We start from the raw sequence: 15,416 nt of genomic DNA, 5'->3' as shown, positions 1-15,416 counted from the left end.
CATTTCCTCGCACACCTCTTTCTCGCCAATTTTTATTGTGCCACCTTGTCCTATTATGAAGGTTTCTTTTGCCTTGAAGCCTTTAATTTTGCTCTTCATTTCTCTGAAAAATATTCGTGATTTGTCTTTCTTGAAGGCTGTGTTTGCTTCTTCTAGTTTTTCATTCCATCTACTTCTCTTGGCGTTTCTGATTGATCGTTTTGCTAGCAATTTTTCTTGCATTCTGAAGTTTGACCAGTCTTCTTGCTTTTTACAGGATTGCCATTTCATCTATGCTTTCCCCCTGGTCTCGACTGCATTCTCACATTCATCCATCCACCACTTATGCTTCCTTTTCTTGTTGTTAGTAGCCAGTCACACTGCCTCTTCTTCCATCATATCTCTCACTCTCTTCCAATCACTCAGAACTACCATTATCTTTGCATACTCTGCTCTATGTTTTTTCAGAAGATCTAGGTCAATTCTGTGAGTGTTTACGGTCCTACGTTTCCTTGCTCTGTTGGGTATCCATCTGCATTTTATTTTGACAAGGTAGCGATCTAATTCCATCCTACTATTTTTTCTCACTTTCGGGTTCATAATCTCTCTGTGGTTACTTGCTGAAAAAGGCGAGAGAAAAACAAATCTTGCAGCATCTCTGGATCATCCACCTTCCCCTTGCACTTTCCCTTTTTCTCTCATAATTTCTCCTAGCAGCCTCATAACTTGTTCCTGTCTGCACTGGCATGTTTCACCCTAGCAAGTTCTTCTCTAACCCTGTCCTTTCTCATTCCTTCCTCTTCTCACTGCATATTCCTTCCATTTCCACATCACTCACCATGACCAAGTCTGACATTAACCCCAGTTAGGTGGCAAAATTTCATTAATACCATAATCAGTTCTTCACCACATAAATAAGAGACACAGCACTAATGATAAATTGTATCCAGTAGAAGAAAATCTCTTACGTATATCCAGCTCTCCAGTCCTGCCGTGAAGATTGTTTTGCAGTTGTTCTCCTTTTCTACAGTTCCTGAAACAAAATTTTAGGTCCAATTAAATCACAATTACCTGTCCCAAAATGAACTCACCTTTGAAAATAAAATCATTAAACAAATCTATTCTCTGCCAATGCATGATAAGTCAAACTCAAAATTCCAGGTTTCACTTATAGAGAAAATCTACATGAAAATCTGTTGGGTTAACACTATAAAGATATTCAAAGGACATAGCATAGTTCTGTTTTCATGAACAACTGAACAATAAAACAAAAGATGAACACATCATTTACACAAGTATCAGTCAATTGAAAATGAGACATTTTTATTTCAAAGCCCAGGAACATTAGTGTATAACAATTCCAATCAAAATTGAGGCACCTCTGAGGACGTCGTCATGACAGGTGAGTCTCTCTCATCCTGGGGTCTGAGTGACCAGTCCATCCTTTTTAAACATCCCCAACCTATGCCCTCCCCAATGAAGGAACTATTAGTTCTGAAAGTCAGGTAGTGTATTCCAAAACTATTCATTCAAATTAATATAGGAGGTTGAGAACATCAAATCAAATGTATTTACTTACGGTTGACTGCAATTTCAGATGCTAGGTATAACTTACAGAGAAGGTAGTTTATAATGGTAATTACACCAGCGGCATTCACAGGAACTCCTTGAATGTATGACCATTGGCCTGCATGCATGCAGTACATTGTTGGATTTTTGACTGTCATGTCCATTCAAAGATTCTTGGTATGTCTGTAACAGTACCAGCAGCAACAGCGATTCTAGGGATGAGATTTTCTGTTTCCACAACAGTTTCATACACCAGCTATTTCATATGACCCCAGAGGAAGAAATTCAGACATGACAGATTAGGTGACCAGGGGCCAACACGACCAATCCATCGATTCCCAAAAGTGGTGCTCAGATGATTGCTCAAAGCAGTGCACAAATGGACTAGCATTTCATCGAGCTAGAATTATATCCATTGTTAACATTCAGAGGTACATCCTCCAGTAGTTTTGGCAACACATGTTTCACAAATATCTGATATCTCTATCCATTGAGGCACAATGCAATAATGTATGGTCCAACCAACCTACCACAAGAATGACAGCCCACACATTAACAGTGAATCATAGCTGATGAGCATGAGATCAAGTACCTCATGAATTCAAATGTGCCAAAACATGCAAAATGTGAATATTCCCAGTCAGTAACACCAACACAACAGCTTACCTCAGCACCACTAACAAAATGTTCCCTAACATTACAAGCTGACTACAGAGACCATATATTCATTATTGAAATACATTAGTTTTTGTGTTCTCTACCTCCTGTTTTAATTTGAACAAATAGATTCAGAACACCCCATATATGACTGTCAGCAGTACTTCACACTTTGCCTCCTAATAGTAAGCACTTGCCAGCAATTGTCTCATAATCTATATAAATAAAAATCAGTTGCTGCATGTATGAAAGCTCATCACATGAGAACAGCTTGACTGATTTGTTTTCCCCTGTCAGAACGAGGTTTGTGCGAAAGAAGTTTTTTGAAAAATCCAACAGAAAAGTTGGAAATTAAAATCAGTTAGGAAAGATCATCATTTGAAAACAGCTAGACCAATTCTTTTTGTATGGAAAAGAAATTTAAAAAAAAATTGCATTCACTTTGACAGACCTGCTGTCACATTTTCATAACAAAAAAATCAGTTTGACAGATATATTATTCAGATGGACGAAAGCAGATGAGCTATATTTTTTGTAACATATAAGTAATATGTAATACATAAAGAGGATCCTTGTTACCAGAAAGTTCTTGACTAATTTACTTCCAGATTTTATATGATATATATGTAGATGGGTGTGATGTGTGCTGTCTTCCATCTACTGAGCACAGTTTTTTGTTCAAGGTGTCTTTGGTAGATTATGGTTAAAAGTCGGGGCAACTTAACCTCAAATTTAGTATAGACTCAGATAGGGATTCCATTGTGGCCTGGATCATTGTTCAATTTTAGTGATTTCAGTTGTTTCTCAACATTATTGACACTAATATTTATATCAGTCCTCTTTGCAGTGGAGTGAGAATTAAATTGGCAAAAAGCCCAATGAGTTTCACTTGTAAAGACATATTTGAAAACCCAGTTCAGTGCTTCTGATTTTGCTTTACTCTAGTCAATTTCTGTCCTGTCTTGCCCATGAGTGTTTCGATAATAACTCTGGTACCACATCTCCCAAAATCTCCCTTCATATATGACCAGAATTGCTTTTAGTTTTGGGAGGGATCCTACAACAATAATCTGTTATGGTAATACTTAAAGGTTTCACGTATTCCCATCTTGACAGCCAAATACATTACTTTCAACTTCTCCCAGTCTACAGCCCTATGCTTTGTTTTCACTTCTTATGAAATTGTCTTTGTTTTTCTAGAAGTTTCTTTACAGTGACTATATACCATGGAAGGTTCCTTCCATCATGAACTATTCTACCATGTGCGCATATTTATCAAGTGCATGATCCACTATTCTTCTAAACCCAACACCTTGTTCTTCTGCATTCTCCTTCTCAGCACTAAATGGTTCAAGTTGCTTACTGAGATATGAAACTACTGCCAAAATCTTCCTTGCTGAACAAGTAAATATTTCTGCTTGTTTTAGTTGCCATTTGTCCTTTGGTTATCATTGTTGCTACAAATGGCAACTGATACCAGCTTCTATGTGGACATCCTCAAAGACATCTAGTTTATTTGTTGGTATTAGATCCAAGATATTTCCATCACGAGTGGGCTTTTGAACAATCTTTTCTAGGTAGTTTTCAGAAAACACATTTAGTAATGTTTTGCAGGACATCCTGTCATGTCCACCATGTACAAAACTGTAATTTTTGCAATTGATTGTTGGCAGTCTTCTCCAAGGACGACAGTATAATCGAGAAACTTACATATTAGTGAACTTAGGTTTTTTGTAACATTTTCTGCTTCATCTGGAGGTGCATCTGGTGGCTGATGGAAGGATCTAATTATAAATTTATACACACCCTTCATACTGAGTTTTGCCTAGACAATCTTGCATGCAGTTTCAATTTCTATCTCAGTGGATTTGAGTTTCTTGATTCTGATGACAAGTAATGAGTGTGAAACTGAAGTTGACTGAATCCCTCTATTAACAATAATCTACTGTAGATCCCTTGAACAAAAAACTGTGCCCAGTAGTTGGAGGACAACATGTCACACCACTGTTTACCATTAGGCTTTCCTTTTGATACATGCTCAGATTTCTCCCAAATATATCACTGCTGTCAATTCTGTGTTTTAATGGGTTTTAACCAGCTTTCTGAACTTAGTATTATCTGAGCTTCACTGATTTTTTTGGAGTGCTTCAAACTCTGGTATTTTGTTGTGAGCATTTCTGCCGTTTTCACTAATATTTTAATGCTCTCGCCTGTAGGAGGCACTTCTTCAGATCTTATGACACTTCCGAGTCACCTACAGCTATCTATATTTGGGCTGGATGGAAAGTTGCCCAATCCCAGCCTACCTCATTACAGAACCATCGAAGTCTCAAGTTCCCTCCTTCCACTTGACTCAAAACCAGAATACTACAATCAGTTCTGGGATCAATGCTGCAGATTATGAGCTTCATTGAAACTTGTTGAAAAAGGTTACCTTCTCAACTCTCACTGCCAATCACTGTAAAGATCCAAGCATGACCTCAGAACCCAGGCAGCAGCTATCACTTGTTCCAAGATGTGCCACTATCTGCAGCTGGTTGCATCATGTTCTATCAGTGGCTACTGGAACAGCCTCTTCAACATGATGGCTGAGCCCCAAGGAATATACACTGAGTGCACCTGCTGTTCTTTTCCATCTCTTGCTGGCATTTCCCTCAGGGGCATCATTAATCACTGTATGTTTCAACTGCTGACTATTAATAGACCCCTTCTCTTTTGCATTTGCCTCCTTTTGACACAGGACACAGCAAGTTGTAAAGTGAGTCTCATTGGTTCAGTTTTGGTTTCAGTGGAACTTGTTGATCAGGAGGATTTGTATAATGTCCCAAGTTCTTTCTGGTCCCTACATGCCCTCCAATGGCACTTAGCTCTACCACTGACATGCCACACACAGTCCAGCGTACAAACAGTCATACATCCCGTACATTGTGTACAGAAGACATGATTCACAGGTGAGGATAGTACTTGATGTACCTTTGGCATCATTGGTACATGAGTCCCAGGAATTCTCCCAAACATACACATTTGCAGTAGCTTCCAATCATTTGACTGTATTCAAGGCAATTTCCAGCAGCTTAAGAATGTCAACTAACTCATCCCATCTTTGATAATACTCACACAATTAAGTGAAAAAAACTCATATGTAATAATAAAAGCAAACACTTTTTTTTTCTTTCTAGACATGCTATCAGTTTTTAATTAAAAGCTTATCCTTAGGAAAGAAACATTTGTACAATCAGAACAACTTAGTAGAAATTTAAAATTTGTTTTGCTACCTGTCAGACATGATATGTTATTGGTTAAACAATTAAAAATTTCCATGGCCATTTAGTCCACTGGCATCTTCTGGGATAAGTAATTCAGGTCACTTTTTCTTCTCCTGTTGTTATTTGTGATGGCATCACCTGAAGTGATCTAGAGAGCAGTACAAAATTTTTATCAGGGTGGTCAAATGCGGATTTGAACTGTGGTCCTTCCAAGTGTGAGTCCAGGGCCACACCAATATGCCACCTCATTTGATCAGCTTCAATGAAACATAACTTTTGCCCAATAAGCAGAAAATGTGATTTGTGTTATCTACCTTTAGAAACTTCTCACATTCAAAAAGTCATTGCTCATTCTGTGCATGAAGGCTCAGATTTCAATAGCACTTTTCTAACTCTTTCATACTCTTCTGCTGGAAAATCATGATTTTGCATTCACAACAGTTATTCCTTGATATAGAGGTATGCATTCTTTGCAAATTTTCAACATTAACGTGTACTTTGAACTCCACAAATCATTTTGTGTTTTAGTGGGTATAATTTGTACTATAATTATTTTCCCCCTTTCCTCAATTCCCACCAATGGCCTTGCCACAATGGTAACACTGGCTCCCATCAGCTCACCGAAGCTAAGTGTTGCAGGTCTTGGCTAACACTTGGATGGGTGACGATCTGGGTCTGTCAAGCACTGTTGGCAAGTGGGATGCACTCAGACCTTGTGAGGCAAACTGAGGAGCTACTTGACTGTGAAGTGGCAGCTCCAGTCACAAAAACTGACAACAGCCTGAAGAGTAATGTTCTGACCCTGCACATCCATGTCCAGTGACTAGCAGATGAGGCTGATACAGCAGTAGGTCGGTACCATTGGGCCTTCAACAGCCTATTCTTATGGAGAGGGAGAGGAAGGGAGGGGGGGGGGGGGGGGAGAGAGAGAGAGAGAGAGAGAGAGAGAGAGAGAGAGAGAGAGAGTTTCCCTCAATTCCTGTTATATTACACACAACACCCTGCAGAGCACCAGATCGTGGCCCATTTCCGCTGTTACTTCGCATGCCATAATCAGGAATTTGTTGTGGGTGAGCTGCTTGTTTGTGTCTAAGGCAAAACACAGTGCTTCAACCCTATTAAACTCTGCATCTGGGCTGCATAGAAAGCAGGAAAGTGCATCAGCATTGGAAGGCCATGTAGTAGGTATAGTTACTTAGGAACAATGTCTACTGTTGCAGCCGCTGTGCCATCTTATTGAGAAGTTTCAAATGGGGATCAATCAGGATACATGTGAAACTTCCCGATGCTGTACCAGGTCTGTTCAAAAAATTCCGGAACTTTGTCCATAAAATTTGCCTACATTTATCTTTACTCTCCTCTACAATTGATACACCACTCCCAAAGCTGTTTCCACTTTTGGAAGCAGTCTTGGTGCACCTCTTGCTGGATCACGTGAAGCACTGTCTGCGAATTTTCTTTTATCTCATCCATCATTGCAGATCTTCGTTCTTTCAATGGAGTTTTCCACTTCAGAAATAAAAAGTCCACGGGGGTAAGGTCTGTAGAGTATGAAGTATGAGGCAGCACAGTGATTTCTATTTTTGTGCAATAGTCACACTCCAACAGGGACAAATGTGCGGGTGTGTTATCATGATGCAACAGCCTTGAATTGTATTGTCACATTTCAGGCCGTTTCCTTCTCACATTTTCCTTCAGGCATTGCAACACATACCAATAGCACCATCAATTAATAGTTTGTCCCTGTGGCAGGAATTCATGATGAACTAATCCTTCAAAGTCAAAGAAAATTATGAGCATGGCACTGACATTTGACCTGACCTCATGAGCTTTTTTTGGGTCTTGGAGACTGTGTGAACCATTTGTAACACTGTGTACAGCTTAAGCACTCATCACCATAGGCTTCCTGCATCATTTGACGTGTCTCTGTAAAGGTTTTCTTGAGTTTCATGCAAAATTTAATGAAGAGGACTAACTCAGACATTTCGAAATCTGTGCGACACAACATTCTACTCAATACAGCACTGAATAATAAGTAACAGACATACAACACTAAAACTTCTGGCAGTTACACATTAGATACAGGCGTGTGCAGGAATGCCAACCCCATTTCACTCCAACACTCCATTGGTAGGAAATTACAAATGTTCCAGAATTTTTTGAAAAGGCCTCTTATACCATGGTCGACACTTCTTTCTCAATTTATGAATAATTCCTCTGTGACACTTCCAGTGTATTAGATGTAAATGCATTCCTTGCCATCGGCGTATTTGTGGGCTAGCATGGCACCAATGTCAAAATCTGAAACAGCAAGAGTCACGTGTTTCCTGGGATGGAACACTGCTAAACAAGAGGCCCACCTGAGACACTTTTTAAGATGCAAGAAAGCCTTCTGGCATGCCTCTAACCATACAGATTTAACACCTTTTTTACATAGTTGATAAAGCAGGCGGGAAATCTGGGCCACACTGGGAATAAACTTCGCATAACAATTAATTTTGTCGATGAATGACTGTAGTCTTTGAGGTTATTAGGAGCTGGTAAGTTAGTGATTGCCTCCACATCTTTTTAAGTCCTAGGTACTTGACATCTGGCTCAAGGAAACTACATTTCTGGAGGTAACAATACAGACCATGGCCCTGGAGCCACTCACACAACATCTGTAGGTGTGCAAGTGCTGCTCCCATGTGGCCCCATTAATTTGTAAGTCATCTAAATAATTAATGCAGTTCGGAATACCTTGGATGAGTTGCTCATGGTATCTCTGAAATATCGCAGGGTGCTTGCAACCCTGAATGGCAAACTGTTACACAAATATGTGATAAATGGCGTATTAATCACTAAAAAACATTCCATCTGACAACCTACAGGCAATTGAAAGTAGGCATCAGCAAGATCTAGCTTCTTGGGCTCCCAGCCAATTTTGCCAACAGTTCCTCCACCCTAGGACGGGAATACAGATCAACATTTGCTTTAGCATTGACAGTAGACTTAAAATCACCGCAAATTCTAAAGTGATTTATTTGATTTCTTAGCAATGAGCATGGTGACAGCCCACTGGCTCAGTTATACTGGGGATTTGACATCCCATACTTTGCATCATATCTAGTTCAGCTTTAACTTGGTTGCACATGCCGATGGCTCTGGACAGGCTCTACAAAACTTGTTCGTTGTTGTTGTCTTCAGTCCTGAGACTGGTTTGATGCAGCTCTCCATGCTATTTTTACCCTCCACACTGCCCTCCAACACTAAATTTGTGATCCCTTGATGCCTCAGAACATCTCAAGTTGTGCCACAAACTCCTCCTCCCCCAATTCTATTCAGTACCTCCTCATTAGTTAAGTGATCTACCCATCTAATCTTCAGCATTCTTCTGTAGCACCACATTTCGAAAGCTTCTATACTCTTCTTGTCCAAACTATTTATTGTCCATGATTCACTTCCACACATGGCTGCAAATCCATACGAATACTTTCAGAAACGACTTCACGACACTTAAATCTATACTCGATGTTAACAAATTTCTCTTCTTCAGAAACGCTTTCCTTGCCATTGCCAGTCTACATTTTATATCCTCTCTACTTCGACCATCATCAGTTATTTTGCTCCCCAAATAGCAAAACTCCTTTACTACTTTCCTAATCTAATTCCCTCAGCATCACCCGACTTAATTCAACTACATTCCATTATCGTCGTTTTGTTTTTGTTGATGTTCATCTTATATCCTCCTTTCAAGACACTGTCCATTCCGTTCAACTGCTCTTCCAAGTCCTTTGCTGTCTCTGACAGAATTACAATGTCATCGGCAAACCTCAACGTTTTTATTTCTTCTCCATGGACTTTAATACCTACTCCGAATTTTTCTTTTGTTTCCTTTACTGCTTGCTCAATATACAAATTGAATAACATCGGGGATAGGCTACAACCCTGTCTCACTCCCTTCCAAACCACTGCTTCCCTTTCATGTCCCTTGACTCTTATAACTACCATCTGGTTTCTGTACAAATTGTAAATAGCCTTTCGCTCCCTGTATTTTACCCCTGCCACCTTAAGAATTTGAAAGAGAGTATTCCAGTCAACATTGTCAAAAGCTTTCTCTAAGTCTACAAATACTGGAAACGTAGGTTTGCCTTTCCTTAATCTATTTTCTAAGATAAGTCGTAGGGTCAATATTGCCTCACATGTTGCAACATTTCTATGGAATCCAAACTGATGTTCCCCGAGGTCAGCTTCTACCAGTTTTTCCATTCGTCTGTAAAGAATTCGTGTTAGTATTTTTCAGCTGTGGCTTATTAAACTGATAGTTCGGTAATTTTCACATCTGTCAACACCTGCTTTCTTTGGGATTGGAATTATTACATTCTTCTTGAAGTCTGAGGGTATTTCACCTGTCTCATACATCTTGCTCACCAGATGGTAGAGTTTTGTCAGGACTGGATCTCCCAAGGCCGTCAGTAGTTCCAATGGAATGTTGTTTACTCCCGGGGCCTTGTTTCGACTCAGGTCTTTCAGTGCTCTGTCAAACTCTTCACGCAGTATCGTATCTCCCATTTCATCTTCATCTACATCCTCTTCCATTTCCATAATATTGTCCTCTGGTAAATCGCCTTTGTATAGACCCTCTATATACTCCTTCCACCTTTCTGCTTTCCCTTCTTTGCTTAGAACTGGGTTTCCATCTGAGCTCTTGATATTCATACAAGTGGCTCTCTTGTCTCCAAAGGTCTCTTTAATTTTCCTGTAGGCAGTATCTATCTTACCCCTAGTGAGATAAGCCTCTACATCCTTACATTTGTCCTCTAGCCATCCCTGCTTAGCATTTTGCACTTCCTGTCAATCTCATTTTTGAGACGTTTGTATTCCTTTTTGCCTGCTTCATTTACTGCGTTTTTATATTTTCTCCTTTCATCAATTAAATTCAATATTTCTTCTGTTACCCAAGGATTTCTACCAGCCCTCGTCTTTTTACCTACTTGATCCTCTGCTGCCTTCACTACTTCATCCCTCAGAGCTACCCATTTTTCTTCTACTGTATTTCTTTCCCCCATTCCTGTCAATTGATCCCTTATGCTCTCCCTGAAACTCTGTACAATCTCTGGTTTAGTCAGTTTATCCAGGTCCCATCTCCTTAAATTCCCACCTTTTTGCTGATTCTTCAGTTTTAATCTACAGTTCATAACCAATAGATTGTGGTCAGAGTCCACATCTGCCCCTGGAAATGTCTTACAATTTAAAACCTGGTTCCTAAATCTCTGTCTTACCATTATATAATCTATCTGATACCTTCTAGTATCTCCAGGATTCGTCCATGTAAACAACCTTCTTTTATGATTCTTGAACCAAGTGTTAGCTACGATTAAGTTATGCTCTGTGCAAAATTCTACCAGACGGCTTCCTCTTTCATTTCTCTCACCCAATCCGTATTCGCCCACTATGTTTCCTTCTCTCCCTTTTCCTACTCTCGAATTCCAGTCACCCATGACTATTAAATATTCGTCTCCCTTCAATACCTGAATAATTTCTTTTATCTCATCATACATTTCATCAATTTCTTCATCATCTGCAGAGCTGTTTGGCATATAAACTTGTACTACTGTAGTAGGCATGGGCTTCGTGTCTATCTTGGCCACAATACTGCATTCACTATGCTGTTTGTAGTAGCTTACCCGCACTCCTATTTTTTTATTAATTATTAAACCTACTCCTGCATTACCCCTATTTGATTTTGTATTTATAACCCTGTATTCACCTGACCAAAAGTCTTGTTCCTCCTGCCACCGAACTTCACTAATTCCCACTATATCTAACTTTAACCTATCCATTTCCCTTTTTAAATTTTCTAACCTACCTGCCCGATTAAGGGATCTGACATTCCACGCTCCGATCCGTAGAACACCAGTTTTCTTTCTCCTGATAACAACATTCTCCTGAGTAGTCCCCGCTCGGAGATCTGAATGGGGGACTATTTTACCTCCAGAATATTTTACCCAAGAGGACGCCATCATCATTTAACCATACAGTAAAGCTGCGTGCCCTCAGGAAAAATTACGGCTGTAGTTTCCCCTTGCTTTCAGCCGTTCACAGTACCACCACAGCAAAGCTGTTTTGGTTAGTGTTGCAAGGCCGGATCAGTCAATCACCCAGACTGTTGCCCCTACAACTACTGAAAAGGCTGCTGCCCCTCTTCAGGAACCACATGTTTGTCTGGCCTCTCAACAGATACCCCTCCGTTGTGGTTGCACCTACGGTACGGCCATCTGTATCGCTGAGGCACGCAAGCCCTCCCACCAACGGCAAGGTCCATGGTCCATGGGGGTAGGCTACAAAACTTAGGCAGAGCCAATTCCTTTAAGGACACGTGTGCCTGGAACCCTATTGCACAACCTAATGTTAGTTTAAACACATCCTTAAATTGTGCACATAGTGTATCAAGTTCTAAGAATGATATCACAGCTCAAACTAGATTCAGCTGGTCCTCAATTTGAAAACCGAAAAGCACAAAAATATCCAAGCCGAAAATGTTAGTTAGTGATTGGCCACTGTACATCACCACTTTGTACTAAGAGGACCTCAGCTGTGTGAAGCCGATGTGTTGGTACGCATTCTCATTAATCAGAGGCATGGTCACATCTATGGTCAACTGAAAATCCACCATTATTCCATTGTGTGCAGCACACTGATGGCCAATGCTGTTGATGCACATTGGCTGATGCAGACACTTACTAGAAAGTCCCAGTTTGCAGCACACAAAACAGGTGTCATGGAAAGGGCAGTGACACAGTCAATGCCATGAGCCACAATCTGGACACAAATTGATGGCATGACTTTTTCTGGGACCCTTTGACAATGAAGGGGAGGAAAATGCTGTACTAGTCTCAGCTTGCTTTGGGACATGCCGATGGCAAGCAAAGCGCTTCTGCTTGCAAGTGTCTACTGGTGATGAGAGGGAGGGTAAGTGGGGAGGGGGGGGGGGGGACTATTAACTACTGCCCTAACTATTCGGTCCCTTACCATTGGACTACTGGAAGTACAGGTGCTCAGTGAATCATATGATGACACTGACTGGGAGTCATCAGTTGGTCATAGAATGCAACAGCAGCTAATGCTATTAACAACATTAATGCCAGAGGAATTGTGGATCATAGTTTGTGCTGATACAGTTACTTTGTGAGCTGTGGCAATTTTCAACACACTGCACAGGGTTGGATCAGATGACTCTAAGGCCTTCGCACTAACTTCTCTGCCAGGAGCAAGATGTTCTGGATTGTTTTAGTTAAAATGTCGGTGTTCTGAGTGCTGCAATGTTGGTTGTATACATCACAGACACTGAAAATTGTAGGTATGTTCATTAATCGGTGTGTGTGGAGAGTACAGAGAACAAAATAATAGTTCCACTTTCTGCCACCTCATGAAAATATGCGACTGTAAGCAGTCATAATGTGAAACGTTTCCTGTTTTGACATCAGTCTGCTGTTTATCACTTGGAAACATGTGCTGATTTCTTTTGTGATGTGACTCTTGGTTAAAGATTTAAGAAGGTTGAACTTTTCAGTACGAAATGCAATGGCTGTTGGAGAAAGACTGTGCATTGCTGGTAAAATTGTTTTATCAGAATGGCAGCAACAGCAATGCTGCATTGTGGGAGTATCATCTACATAAAAAAGCTACAAAGATTCCCCGTGTCAATAAATGAACTAAAAAATATGATCAAGAAATCTGAGGAAACAGGTGAATTAGGTGATGCAGCATGGAGAGGGAGGCAGCCCATTCCCATGGCAGTGGTTGATGAAGTTGCTACAGCTACGGCCAACCATGAAGCACATGCCTCCACTCTGCAGCCAGCGCTTGAGCTGTGTCGTGGCAATTGTCTCTCTCCTGGCCAACACTTCAGAAGATTTTGTGGTGCATTTTACACTGGTATCCCTACAAGATACAGAATGTGCACCAAATGAAGCCAGAAGATAAGCTAAAATGCCATGACTTTGCCCTTGATTTTTTGGCACACATGGAAATGGATGACATGTGGCTGAGGAATATTCTTTGGAAAAATGAGGCACATTTTACTCTGCACGATGCCATGAAACCACAGAACTGTTGCATATGGATTCTACCCCACCACATTTTGTGTACGAGGTGCGACAATAAAGTAATGAGACTGATTTTCTTTGCAAGATGTGGCAACCCTGCAGGCTTGCATAGGCACAATATTTTTGACCTTGGTCTATAAGCTGCTTCTAGTCCAAGCGGCACATCGATACAACTGCTGAGTCATGAGGTGTGCTGTAATAAGTTAACAAGTGCTCGTATCTCTCGTCATGGAAATGGAACCGCATAATATTGCGGAACGGTATGCCATTTCTTTTTGCGTTAAATTGGGTGAAAATGCGACGACAACTTACGGTAAGTTTCAGAAGGCTTTTGGAGAGAAGGTTATGTCAAGCGCTCAAGCTTTTTGTTGGCATAAAATGTTTAGTGAAGGCAGAACGAATGTTGAAGATGAAGACCGCAGTGGACGATCATCAACCTTCTTTGATTCCAAGGGAATTCTTCATAAAGAGTGGATGCCTCCTGGAAAAACAGTTAACCAATATTACTAAAAAGAAATTTTAGAAAGGCTTCGTAAAAGAGTTCTTCGTGTCCGTGCCAACATCTCTGATAATTGGATTCTGCGTCACGATAATGCACCATCCAATACTTCTCTGTCAGTACAGCAATTTTTAACCTCAAAACAAATTTCAGTACTACCACAGCCACCTTATTCACCAGATATCAGTCCATGCAACTTTTTTCTATTTCCAAGAGTCAAAATGACGGTCAAGGGACACCATTTCCAAACAACTCAAGATGTCCAAAAAGCTGTGACGAGGGTCTTGGAGGATATTACAGAAGATGAGTTCCATAAATGTTACCATCAATGGCAGAAGCGCTGGAAAAAGTGTGTGCAATCAAAAGGGAACTACTTTGAAGGAGACAACACTAAACTTGACTAAAACGGTAAGCAACATTTTTTTTCTTTTTTTTTTTTTTCATATCAGTCTCATTACTTTATTGCCACACCTCGTAAGAACATGCACTGCACTCCGCTTATGTGACCAAGTGGTGTGATTTCACAAGCTCCTTCTCAGTCATTCTTCGGTGACAGCTCATGGACCAGATAAGTGTACAGTGACATATGTATGTTATAAGAACCTGTAACATTTGATTGCAGCTTTGCAAGAATGTAACTGTGTCCACAACACTGTTTTCATGAAAGATGGGCTGAGACCACATCTCGCTTCCCAGGCGAAATATTTGCTTCGAGAAACCTTGCGTAATGACCTCATCATCTCTAGGCAATTTCAAGATGTCTGGTCTTCCAGACAGCTCAGCCTAAATCGGCTTGTCTTCTGGTTGCGGATAATCTGCAAGATCATGTCTGTCAGGCTCGAACTCTACCTAACATAAAGCATAGCATATGACAACATATCGCTCTCATTACACTGGACATGCTGCATGCAACTGTTGACCACTACATATTAGTGATGCAGCATGTTGGTGAGTCGGGAGACCACACTAGACACATGTTGTAACTTGTGGCCATATTCCTAATAAACATGCCAGAACCCCCGTTATTACTTGTTTGATCATTCCTCCATTTTTCCTGCATCCACACTACATTCTGACTGCTTACAGCACCATATTTTCACCTGGTGGCACAAAGTGGAACTATTATTTTTTTCAGCATACTCTGTGAGCACACTGATTAATGAACATATCTACAATGTTTCAGTGTCCTGTGATGTATGCAGCCTGCACTGCAGCATTCACAACATCAGTTTAATTATAACCACCTGGTACAACAACATCCCAGATTAATGATTCCATACATGATGAGCCACACATTTTACAGGAAAAATTGTATTTTTGTGCCAATCCTTGCAGGTCATCACCCCGTGCTGCAGAGGA

The 15,416-nt window shown here is 40.5% G+C and overlaps 1 protein-coding gene across 10 annotated transcripts in view; it reads right to left on the bottom strand.

Moving 5' to 3' along the window:
• Window positions 1-15,416, bottom strand: part of LOC126236599 (zinc finger protein 33B-like) — an 84,487-nt gene that overhangs the window by 20,086 nt on the left and 48,985 nt on the right. For all 10 annotated transcript variants that reach the window (XM_049946035.1, XM_049946033.1, XM_049946029.1 and 7 more), the window contains one exon: window positions 948-1,012. In XM_049946035.1, the coding sequence (XP_049801992.1) occupies window positions 948-1,012 (65 nt within the window). The remainder of the gene's footprint in view (window positions 1-947; window positions 1,013-15,416) is intronic.

The sequence above is a fragment of the Schistocerca nitens genome, chromosome 2 (genome assembly GCF_023898315.1).
Source record: "Schistocerca nitens isolate TAMUIC-IGC-003100 chromosome 2, iqSchNite1.1, whole genome shotgun sequence".
Taxonomy (NCBI): domain Eukaryota; kingdom Metazoa; phylum Arthropoda; class Insecta; order Orthoptera; family Acrididae; genus Schistocerca; species Schistocerca nitens.
This window is presented reverse-complemented; position numbering and strand designations above follow the sequence as displayed.